The sequence below is a fragment of the Eubalaena glacialis genome, chromosome 16 (genome assembly GCF_028564815.1).
Source record: "Eubalaena glacialis isolate mEubGla1 chromosome 16, mEubGla1.1.hap2.+ XY, whole genome shotgun sequence".
NCBI lineage: Eukaryota > Metazoa > Chordata > Mammalia > Artiodactyla > Balaenidae > Eubalaena > Eubalaena glacialis.
Genome location: NC_083731.1, coordinates 88,091,008 through 88,103,540, shown reverse-complemented (window position 1 = coordinate 88,103,540; position 12,533 = coordinate 88,091,008). Strand labels below are relative to the sequence as shown.

The following is a 12,533-nucleotide window of genomic DNA, read 5'->3' as shown; positions in this document are numbered from 1 at the left end:
CTTGGAAGCAGTATTCACATCCAGCGGCCAGAACGGCCACCACTGGGGTCTCCCACGTGCTACCTTCACGAACCAGGAAGCCTGTAAACCCAGGGCGGGAGGACATCCAGAACAAGGTTGTAAAGTGCACTCAGTGCGCCCCAGCAGTACCGTCTGCAGAGTCTCAATCAAGTAATATTCAGGAGTAAAGTACTGTACCATGTTATACATGTACTGAGGGTCTAATATGTAAAATTGCAACAAATTCATAATCGGATCCAGCTGATAAGAAAATAACACACCCAAGAGGATCCACTTAAAGAGATAATAAGCTCCAAAGACTTAATTCCCCTTATTTGTTTAAGTCAATGATATGTCCAGTGTTTCATTAGCTCCTTCAAAAAATACTACATGGAAGACATAAAACTAACTTCACCCTAACCAGAGACAGAGAGACTCTTATCTAACAAGCTGCTGAGCTTTGGTTGTATAAAGTGCAGTTCAACAAGCTGCCACCTCAGCCGGCCAGCTGCCTCCAGCAATTCCACGGTTCACCACCAGCCTCAAAATAGTTCTTAGATCGGGTTAACGTCTTCTGCTGAAATTCATGTTAATAACAACTCCAAAATTCTCCCCGAACAGTCTGCAGTGTGCTTCACAATTCCTAAATAACTGGCAAGGAAGCTTAAGGACAGCAATTCATACTTGTGCTACAACACATTCAAGACCTAGCTCTGCTTTTTCTTTAAATACGTTCACACTTTTTGTTGTATAAAATTTTCAAGTTTTATGATGATACAGGCAGTACATTCCATCACTCTCAGGGCAACCTCAGAAGTGAACCTGTCATTCGGGATCTGTGGGAAAGGCAGCAGATCGGGGTACCTTGTTTTTAAACTGTCTACACCGTAAGCTTCCAAGGTATGGACGTCATTCGTCAGGCCTTCCAGCTGCTCACTGTATTCCTCTATTTTCTGCGCGAGTGCAGTCGGCTTCACGTCTTTGTCGGACTTGCCCCGCACAGCATAGTCGGCAGCGATCAGAGCCAGCTTGGTAGAGAGGAAACATTTGAAGCACACCCATTCGTTGGCGTTTTTGTGGAGGTCATTCCTGGCGGCTGAGAAATTGGCTCTGGCTTGTCGTAGCCATCTGCGTGCTTCGACTGGGTTACCAACTGACTTGAAGGTGGGGGGAACAAAGAACCTCGGAGAGTAAGTCTGTCCGGCTGAAGGTGGGCATTTTTCCTTATTTTGTTGTTGCCTTTCAGATTTATGGCTCGTTGCTTCTTGATTCCATGAAGTGTAAAATCTCTGAAATGAGTACTTCTCTGACTGAAATCGGGATGCTGAGGTTGAAAACGTTCGCCTCGAGCCTCTGTCTGCATTTTGATCTAGAAAAGCCTGTTTCTCTAATCTGTTAATTTCATTCTGCAGATGTTTAAAAACTTCATTAGCAATGTCATGATTCTCTGGGTTTTTGTCAGGGTGCCATTTCAAATACAACCGCCTAATAATCTTTTTTCTTTCAGATTCTGGAAGCTTCCAAGCTTGCTCCACCACTGATGTCACTTCTTTTAAAATTTCTGGTAAAGAATTCACCTTAAGCTTCTTGGGGGAATGATGCTTCGAAGATGAGGTCTTGTGGCTCTCCCTACCAAAGAAAAGAGGAGGGATGCTTCGTAGACCAGGGGCCAGGAACTCTGTAGGGCTGGTGGGTGTGGAAGGGGCACTGTCTCTGCTCTGAGAGCTTTCCTCTGGCCTTGAAAACTTATACAGATCAAGAGAGCTAACTATTTTATATTCACTATAACCAATATCAATCTGATATATCTTTCCTAGAAAACTAGAGTTGTCAGCATCTTCTCTTTCAACTTCTTGTACGATAATGGCGTATGTATACGTCGGCTGGTACGACCCATAGATCTCCCCACCTTCAGCGTCAACAAGATACCCGACGTATTCCCCCGGGTAAAAGACATTCATTGGGTCCATAAGCAGAGTGTAATGAATCTCAGCAGGTATCGGAGTGCCGGGCATTGGAAGTTCAAGTTTCGATGGTTCTGAAGAGTCATATTTCACTCCTAAACTGTCGAGTTTCTCACTGATCCTGTAAATATCATTGCATCCTAGCATAGCAATTAGATATGAAGTGTCGGAAATCAAATTGTCGGTCGCTGATTTAAGTGTCATTGCCAAGGCTAACAGGAAGTTAATGTCTTTACTGTCTGAATGCTGTATGTAGAGCAGGATGACTGCATTCCCAAACCTCTTCAGGAAAGCAAAAGTTTCACTTCTGCTCTGGGGAATAGGATTGAAACCTTTAACTCTTAATGTTGTCTGAAGCTTCTCAAAACAGGACACTTTCAAGCCTTCTCTTAGAGCTTTGCAGAGTCGTACGGCTTTCTCCTCGTTGGCCAGAAAAGCGTTATCGTTTTCATGCTTCATGATTCTGATCAGGCCTGTGATGAACTGTTCAGAGGACAAGAGCAACTGCAGCCTGCCCTGAAGAGAGCACAGCGCTCCAAACTGGCAGACTCTGGGGGTCTCCTCATCTAACTGCTCCTCGAGGATGCTGCTCAGCAGACGAGGTCTGAGTTTCTGAGGAACGAGCATAGTCAGCTTAGTATGGAACCCGTGGTCTTTCCCTAAGTAGCACTGGCTGAGATCCACCAACATCTGCACACCGATATTGCCCTGGATCCTGCTCTTGTAATGTGGGGCGTCATCAAACACCAGGATGTTGGACTTCACCAGCCTCCCATCCTGGCTCGGCAGGTAGAGTGCAAGGTCCCGGATATTCTCGAGCTCACCCCGCACCTTGACCGAGTCATTCTGCAGACTCTTGAACAAGCCAGAAACGACTCTCTTAACGGTGCGCATTTCATTAGGATCTAACTGTTTTCCTTCAGAATTTTTGAATATGCGGCTCAGCACTTCAACATACTGCTTGGTTGAAATGATATCTTCAGTGCCTAAGTGTTTGAACAGCTGGTGAAAGGTGCCCAGTTCTAAAGGCAGCTTGTACAGATACGGTTTAAAATCAGACTCGTACTCAAGATTGATCACCACCTCCTCCGGCTTCAGAAGCTTCCAGCCATCTTCCACCATCACAAAAGCAACGCCCCGCAGTTGAAAACGGAACTCCCTTTTCTCTGCGCTGAGAAACTCGTATATGCTCCTTAAGACCTTTGCTCTAGTCTTGACCATGTCTTCATCCAGAGTTGTGATGTTGCATATGTTCCTGCAGTTATTGATGACCTTATCCAGAGGGGGGTCCAGGTTCACATTCAGCATACTTAAAACCTGCTCCAGCTGTTCTTGTGGACCAAGGTCACTCCCTTCTTGTTCTTTGATGCTCAAGGGGGTGGCTTTCTCTGGAAGAATAGGGCATGATGTCCATAACAGCTGGAGCACATCGCACTGCTTGAATTTTGGATTCACCTGTGCTCCGTTGAACTTTATAAGAGGAAGTGTTCCGTTCACCTCTTGATACTGAGGATGAAATCGAATGAATTCGGCAGGGGCCCGCTCAGGACATAAGAATGGTATTAAAGACAGTTCTTTCAAAAAATTTCCAGATAACAAATCCATTCGTTCTTGGAATATATGGTAGAGAAGGATATCGACTGTATTTTGCAATGTTTCTTTAGACCAGTTTTCTGTATTAGCCCTCACACTGATCTCCTTAGCAAACTGTAACAACTGCTGCTGAGAAAGGATGTGTTTTAGTCCGATATTTCTTAAGAATTCTACCCAGGATGTCATAAATGCAACTTGATTTTTGGGTTTTATAAGTTGTTCCAATTTTTTAAAGAAGTCCTTAGGAATAAACAATTTTTCGGGAAGCATAACTTCAAAAACTCTCACAGTTCTATCATAGAAATGTTTGGCTTGCTTTAGTCGACTGTTAGCATCATAGATTATCAATAAACTTTCCAGTTTTTCAAAAAGTTGTTCCTTGATCTCTGACAATTCCTCAATACTTGAGAGTCTATTCTTAAGATAGATCAAATGCTCCAATTTTGCATCATAAGAGAGATTTTCAATTTTTGGTAAGAGGTGTTTCAAATAGACCTCAAGATCATCTACGGGTACACAACCAAGCACCTCATATAGTTCTTTTAAGTGTATTTTTTCTTCAAGAAATGCAGAGGACGATGATTGTGTCCATTTTTCCACTTCAGCGGAAGGAATACTTTTTGTAAGCACATAGCATGTTCCAAATTTCGCAATGCTCATATAGCGACCACTGATGGATTTGTAGCATGGAAGTGACTTTAAAATTTTTATGTCATCTTGGGACATCACGTGATTCAAATTGCAGTTGAAATACATCAAAAGTGCTTCAAAGTCACTTTCTACCAATTTTTCAGTTCTAAAAGTTGAGGTTTGGACCATATAATGCACAGCCCTCAAAATGCTTGTGGGGCTCTCTATGTTTGCTGTGTGACATGACAACAGAGGAACAAATGCACTGTCTTTGGAGCAGATTTTGTTCAAAGCAAGCTGAATACAGCCAGCTTTCATGAGAGCATGAAAAACCTTATCACTCTGGGCATTTGGAAAGACTGCAATGTGCATGAGACTTAGAGGAAGCAGAACATCACCTTCGGGAACTACAAGCTGATTGGCTGACACAGTAAACTTTGTTCCAGGGAGCAATGCCCAGTCTTTTAGGGTGTCAACAACAGTGTCAAAGGTTGCTTTTGTCTCTTCTTGATCCTCTTTCACATTTACGGATTCGCTGATAAAATGCCATGCACTCTTAAGCCAAGACTCGCTTGTAAAACTGTCTTTCCACTTTGTACAACTTTTGGTCTTATATTCACGGGGCAACACAGAGGATAACAAGTCAGCAAAGCTGGAAATGTCAAACACTTTTGCAACTTTACAGTTCAGTAAAATATTATTGTACTTCAGGTACAATGTATTCATGAACAAGTCTTTGCGGGATGGAATCAATTCATGGTATGTTGTTAGAAACTTGGGTCGTTTTGCATCAAAAGTTTGCAAAACACTGTCTAGTGTAATGAGAAGGGGCAGTCCCTCCACTTCAATCCCGTTTTCTTCTGCATCCTTAAAACAGTAATCAACTAAGAGTTTTAAACTGTGAAAAAGTTTCAGGTTAGTCTGCTGGAGACGACAAGGCAGCTTCCCAATATGGCAGTTAGTATCGGGAGAGGAAAACGTCATTAAAAAAGATCGCACATCAGCAGGGGTGACATAACTAACAGGAATATCGGCGTCTATCAGACAGTGGTACAGATTAGCAGTTTCATCACAGTTATAAACCAAGTTGAAGCCAATTTCCAAAAGCAGGTGTTTCAGCCTATAGACATTCTCTGCCACTGTTTTGCGTGTGGTGATGTTATAGTCTGCATTTTTAAGGTGGTGTAATTCATCCTGCAGCAAATTGTCAAAAAATGGTCTAGTTTTATTTGAAGTCGACATATTAATCCAAGTGATTATAACTGCAGAGTGCAGGTCAGAGCCATCAATGTTCGGAGCCCGCACAACGGGTAAAAGGCGCTTCATGTCCTCGTGGATGCAGCCGTAAAGTGCTTTCACCAGACAGTATAAATCTGGCTGTAGATCAAGCCTGTTGACTGGGAAGAATGACAAAAACTTCTTTAAGGTGTCCTTTACAACATGAATAGGCGTGTTCTGTAAGACCGATAACGTCGGGTCAGAACCAGGGAAATAGCGCTTTTTTAGCTGGATTAATAACTCGACGTACGCGGGAGCGATCAGGGCCGTCATTAAGCTGTTGTTCCAGTCACTCCGAACGCCCACCCCGTTGTCATCCCGCCACAGGTTCCTCCTGGCTGAATCGAGGGCAAAGTGGCCGTTCATGTGAAACGGTAACCCCGTCTCTAAAGAGAGGGGCAGAAAGCAGAAGGCCCTGTGGGGCTTTTTATAGTTGTGGGTGATGCAGGCAGCTACTCCACCACGTGGGAAGAGAGTGATATCTTGGTTCTTGTGAGCTGATATAACGCTCTTAGATACTTTCTCCATACTTGAAAAACCTGATCTATTACAAATTAGCCAGGTGGTAAGGTTTCCCTCAGAGTCCTCCGTATCCATAGTGTAGGTGATCTGCTGAACCGGAATGTCCTTGAGCGGCCTCTTTTTAGTGACACTGTCAATTACAGATGCGTGAAACTGCTTCCTTTTCAGCCTGTCTCCATCGGTGATGTTGCCCTTCACAGAATACAGCACGTTTAGGGCTCCTGTAGCTTTATCTATTTCACAAATAGAAATTTTTTCCATGTGATTAAGAAACATTAAAAGTTCAGCCCCATCTGACCGCAGTTTGTCCAAAAGATTCTGGACCATTCTGTCTGATGATGGAACTGAAGAAATTTCTGAAACTTTTGCCATTTCTGCATTACGAAGAGGAAATCGAAACATTGTGCAATTATCCAGTTTAAAGTGGGTTCCCAGATAAAGATCCAGAACATCTGAGAACTGTGTCCTAAAATCTGCATCCAAATCTCTAAACATGCGTCCAGGACTAACAGATGTGGCTCCTGGTGCGTATCTGGCATGAGGATCAAAAATACACAGGATGTCATTGCCGGAAATAAAAGAAGGGCAGTCTGTAATGTGATACACAGAATTGAATCCTATTCCGTATTGTCCAGTTTTACACGGATTTCCTTCCTTGGTGCCTTTCCCGAGGTTCTGAATCCCTCTGACGTCGTCTTCTGTGAAAGGCTGGTTGTTGTACACACACAGTGCTGGCCCCTGCAAGGGGGCCCACTTGTCGTCAAATATCCTATCAACTGGATGCTGTCGAGGGTCGAACACAAAACAGATTTCTGTAGCCTTTGCATCATCAGCATTCTGAAGAAGTTCTTTCAGCATTTCCTTTTCTGAGGGATAGGCATTGAGGATACTCTTAATTCTGCTGGTCAGTTTTTCCTTCTGTCCAAATTCAGTGCCCAGTGTTGTAAAGCAGATGTTGGACGCATACCTTTCTAAGGCTTTATGTCGCTTTGGTACTGCTCCTAGTTTCACAGCCACTTCCCTGGGTATATCTGCATGACAGTATTTTACAGTGCTATCCTTTACTTTTATCCAGGGACAATCATTGTAGCATAAAGATTTTGCAGGGAGAAGCTTAAGATTAGTATCTGGCAATAATATTTGGCCATAATTTTTCTCACAAAATTCTTGTTTCTTTTCTCTAATAAGACTCCATATTCCTTCACTGATTATTCGCCGGCAAAGCTGAAAATTCTCTTCTGTTATTTGTTTTGTTTCTTTTTCTTGAGCAATAGATTCCAAAACAAGGGCAAAATCTTCAACAGTAAAAGACTGCCTCACACCCACACTTTCAAAAAGTTCACGGAAATTATTTTTATATTTATTAGGCAACTGATAAAGGTATGGGGCTGCTTCAAAATTCAAATGAAAAGCAATTTTTTCTGAGTCAACATATGCACTCTCAACTAGAATGAAGCTAAAGGTTTTTAACTTTTCAATAATTGATATCTTAGTGATGTCACCTTGCATCATTGCTTCATGAAGGTATTTGTAGCAAGCGTTGGTGATGTTCTCCTGGTACAATGTGATTCCATCATCAACTGATTTTGCAACTTCTTTCAATTGGTTTACGACCAGGTCAACTGTGGGCTTCCGCAGTAACCCCAAAAACTCTTTAACAGCCAGTGGCACTGAACCGCAGCCTCTGAAGGAATGTGAATTTTCGTTTAGAACTGGCTGCAAAAGACAAACTATATCCTGATACTCAGCTGTATAAAGGTCGGTTGCTGCAAACATGGTTTCAGGCTTAAAACTGTTACCTTTCCAGTCCAAAGAAAAACCTGCTGGTTTTGTGAGAAATGGGAGGAAGGGGATTGTTTGATATTTTGCAGCAAAATCCTTTGCTCTAGGATCCCTTATTTTTAGTTTTTCATCAATAAGACTTAACAGGATGCTACTTCTTAGACAAGCAGCACCGTGATCACTTTTATTAATTTCCGCTACTGACTCGGCACGTTCTAGCATGTCATCCCATAAAATATCATCTTTTGCCATACCTAACTGGACGAGTTTAATCAGAATAATAGGATTTAGGTAGTCCTGAGTAGAGCCGTAAGGAAATCGTCCGTCTTTAGTATCAAATAACTTTGCAACCCGTCCTTCAGGGTGGATTAATCTTGATGGTAAAACCAGAGGATGCCCCTCCAGAGAGCAAGGGATACATGGAGTAACACGAAGAATTCCTGAGAACTCATCAACTTTCTCATTCAGAACAAAATTCATTAAAGGATCTCTGAGTTCTGCTTCAATTTCTTGAATATTCGGAAAAAACACTTCTGAAAAAAACTGTTTCTCTGAAAATGTATTTTCAAGCAGTATCTGTTTGCAGCCAGCTTCTTCAAATCCTAATTTTACTGAAGAAGGAAGTTCAACAGCACAGAGGTTTTTCGACCCAGTCTTCTTGAGGTATTTCAAAAATATCTTGAAGGCTGCTGGACCAACATCTCTTCTCTTAAGTATACAGTCATCTAGAAATCTCACATTCTTCATGGAAACCCACGTGGATCCATCAGAGAAGACTCTTGTCAATTCCTTCCCTTTCCCGTGAGCTACATCTTCATAAAACCCTTGACAAATTACAGAGAAGTCATCATGAACCAGATCAGGGTCAGGCCACACTGCATGGTAAGTATAGTCCATCAGCTCCCCACTCGTGGCCAGGTCACGCAGGATGCTGAGTGCCTCTAGGTAAGCTTTCACAACCACGTGTCTCATGAAGGTGGTGTTCCAGCGTCCTTTCGTATCTGTCTTCCAGATCTCTTTCCTATTTGAAGTAACAGCAAAGCACCCGTTGATGTGAACTGGCAATCCTGTTTTGATTCGTAGGGGTAAATAGCAGAACACCTCTCCAGCCTGTGGTCTCACAGCCCACTTCTGGTCCTGGATCTCAGCCAGAAAAACTCCCACTGCCCCGCAAGGAACCACTCCCAGCCTTCTCCCGCTCTCACTCAGGGAAAACCTGAGAGCCTCTCCTGTATCCATGCAGGTACATATAAGCCACGTGGTGCACTCCATTGTTTTTTGTGGTAACTCATCCGATGGCTTTTTGGATTGGCCGGACTTAGCCATTTCAAAGAGAGCAGCTGGGTCGTCATCTGGACCTCTAAAAAGTGGTGACTGTAAATCAGCAATCCTTCTGAACACGTGATGAAATTCCTCCACTGTGATCTGAAGGATGCAAGCTGACTTGGGTGCGTCAGCGGGGAGCTTCTTGCTACTGCTGTCGCAAGTCTTCATGAGCTTAGCAGCTTCTTTTAAAACACTGATGACAGGTGCAATCAATGCTTTGGAAGAGCACAATTTTTTTTTAATTCTGATTGTATCTTGAGCTAAGCTGGGATTGGTTTCCTCAATTTTCAAGTACTTCAGATACATTGAGGTTACACTCTGAGTGAAAATGATAAGCCTGTGTCCACAGAGACTGAATTCATCCACAAGAGAGTAAATATCTGCTGTGTTGTAGCAGGTACTACTAACTTCACTCACTCTGGCTTCCTGCTGAGTTCTAAAGGACAGTCGGAACAGAGTCCCACTGTAGCTGTAAGGTGCTTCCACGGTCAGAGGTAACTGACAGCCAAATACGTCTATGAATGGTTTGAACTGATTAGGAAATTTCCTAAGTCTTTTCTGCTGTTTACTCCAATTAATTTTGATCCCGGGATTAGATCTGTCTTTAATGTGTTTACTGATGTGGTTTATGTTGGGATCAAACATTATCATGAATTCTCGACTCATGATGATGGGAATGTCGGTGATGTGGTACACGGAATTAAACCCAAGACCAAATTTCCCAACTTTGTCAACTTCTGCCCTCTTTAAAGATTCCCCTAGCCTTGTTATGTTCACAAAGTCCGAATCTGAGAATTGAGAGTTGTTGAACGACCACAGAGCCGGCCCATGACACGCTGCCATCCCCGGGTCCAGGAGATTCTCTCGAATGTCCATGTTTCTTCTCATGTCAATCATGAAGCTGCATTCTGTTGCATTCGCGTCGTCAGCATTTTGAAGAAGTTCTTTAAAGATATCTGACACTGAAGGGTATTCTTCCAGAATATTTTTAATTCTTACAGTCAGTGGTTCTCTTTGTCCTGACTGCTCAAAGCCCATGTTTTCGGGGTTGATCAGTCTTGTACTGAGGCACGGGACTTTCAGCCACTCTGCAGTTTTCATGGGTATGTCCTCATGCACCAAAATGATTGGTTCCACAGAATCTTCCAGTAAGTCGTTCAGGTCATCAACTTTGATGTCACAGTAACAGCATTCATGAATTGGCTTCATGATAAGCTTGGAAGGATCTCTGCTATGATGTATAGGAACTGGTGTGTTGAGGCTTACTGGAATCTGATTGCTATAAAGCCATCGGATAATATTCAACATAAGATGAAGATTCTGTTTGCTTTCTTGGTCACTGAGGTCTTGGCCGCTTTTGAGGTACACCTTCTGAATGACCATGGAAATGTGATCTGGCATCAGCTCCTCTACTGAACCGCAGGCCTTGAACAGCTGGTGGAACTTTGCCATGGTTTTAGGCACACTGTGCAAATAAGGCTGAAGGTCAAGATCATAAAACGGTTTTATCACAGCTTGGGCGAGAGGACAGAACTTTTTGCCAGTCCAAACCCACGGAAATTTTAAGGCTCTAAAAGCATCCTTCCCTTCATTTAAATGATCATGCATGAATCCATAAATTTCGAGCAAAATGTGCTGGAATTGATAGTAGTCTTCATCACTAAAGGTGTTCGAAGTATACCAATCGACAACAATTTTAAAGTGCTTTAAGACAGCATTGATATCAGGTTTTGTGAAGATACCTAAAGCTTCTTCCAAGTTCACATGGACACTCTCAACAAGAGGAAGTGATGAGCCGACCAGAATGGCGTGGGCCGCGTCGCACATGTCCGCGGGTGCACAGAGGTCCCAGAGATCCCCTTTCCAGACTAAGGAGCCTGGGTAGTTCGGAGGCCTTTGCTTGCAAGCTGGAGCCCATTTTATTTTCTTCAGGGCCATCTTCCCTTCAGATGACTGCAGCAGGGCGTGGTTCTTATTTAAGACCAGTAAGAGCGTTCTGGCTTTCTTCAGGAGAATGTCCTGATTTGGACAAGAGCTGGCCTGTAAAGCTTCAATTTTTTTAGCCACTTGCACAACATCTTTCTCTTTGAGACTGGCTTCGTTTTTTAAACCAATCTGTCTTAAAGAGTGAAGAATATCTGGTGAGGTAAAAGCTGAGGGTGGGAAACAAGTTTCTTCTTCATCATAGAAGAGGTCCTGTAATACTTCCACATCAGGGTCAAAGAGCTCACTGGCTGATACCAGCCGCTCCTGTGAGATCTGAATGAATTTTAATGGCATTAGCCAATCAAGCACATTTGGATTCTCATTTTTAAGAGAGGATAGATTCTCGAGGACCCACAACATAAGGTGTGTCATCTCTTCGTGTGAATAAAATGCATTTTCGATGTCTTTTAAGATAAGCTTTAAGCAGCTGGTGGTCTTTACCTTCTCCACCTTGAGCAGGTTTGCCAGGCGGATGGTGGCCTCGTCGCTGCTGTCCACGACCGAGATGGAGAGCCGCAGGCCAGCCGGGAGCCTGGACGTGTGGTGCAGGACCCTGCAGCCCTTCAGCCTGGTGTAGGAGGAGATCCCCTGACTGGATGAATGGTTAATGCGCTTGAATATTGGCAGTTCCTGAATTACTCTTTTCTCCTTTTCACTGCTATCAGTTAAGTTAGCTAAGAACTTCCTTAGGGCATCTTTGTGCGTTGGAAGGAGCGACGCAACCTGGTTGCACAGCTTCTGCAGAGGCATATTCTCCATCATCTGCAGAACAGCACTTGGGGATGGCGAATGAATGTATTTTTTAATAAGTGGATGTTGTATGGAGGCATCTAATTGCTTAAGGACAATCCCTCCAAGTTTTTGTACAATGTCAGCTAAAAATTCTGGGAGCTGTGCTTCAGATTCATCATCTAAAATGACTAATGAGGGGATCCTGAGTCTGATGAGTTCCACACACGTCTGACCTTCTTCTACTGCGGTTCTAGGGATGAGTGGCATCTCATCAAATAAAGTCAAATCCTCTGAAAAATGTATATAGAGATTCTTCCACACCATTTTAAGCCATGAAATAGATGGGTGCTTTTTGTCTTCATCACATGGATACCACTGAACAATCAACTCCCTGCCAGGCCAGAATGTGTTCACTACTTCTTTGATAAGACGTGCAAAACGTTCTGGGTTTAGAAGCTGTAGCTGGGTACACGGTCTTCCTGTAAATCACATAAAGAAATGTTATGAATACATACAATTCTACTGTAACTTATATAACTTTCTATTCTCATAGATGAGACAGATTAAATAGTACTAGAAAGTCATTTTGAGAGTTTTAAGTACACTGTGAAAACGCAAAAATTGGGCATAACTGGGCTGATCACACATAAATCCATATTTATAATAGCCTGTGGGAGTGATAATTCTCTCTGGAAAGTGCTTATTTTAAATAAATATCTA

General features: G+C 43.0%; 1 protein-coding gene across 1 annotated transcript in view; it reads right to left on the bottom strand.

The window, feature by feature from the left end:
• Positions 1-711: 711 nt before the first annotated feature.
• Positions 712-12,533, bottom strand: part of SACS (sacsin molecular chaperone) — a 30,461-nt gene continuing 18,639 nt past the window's right edge. Inside the window, exon 6 of the mRNA XM_061170885.1 lies at positions 712-12,292. Within this exon, the coding sequence (XP_061026868.1) occupies positions 735-12,292 (11,558 nt within the window). The 3' untranslated portion in view covers positions 712-734. The remainder of the gene's footprint in view (positions 12,293-12,533) is intronic.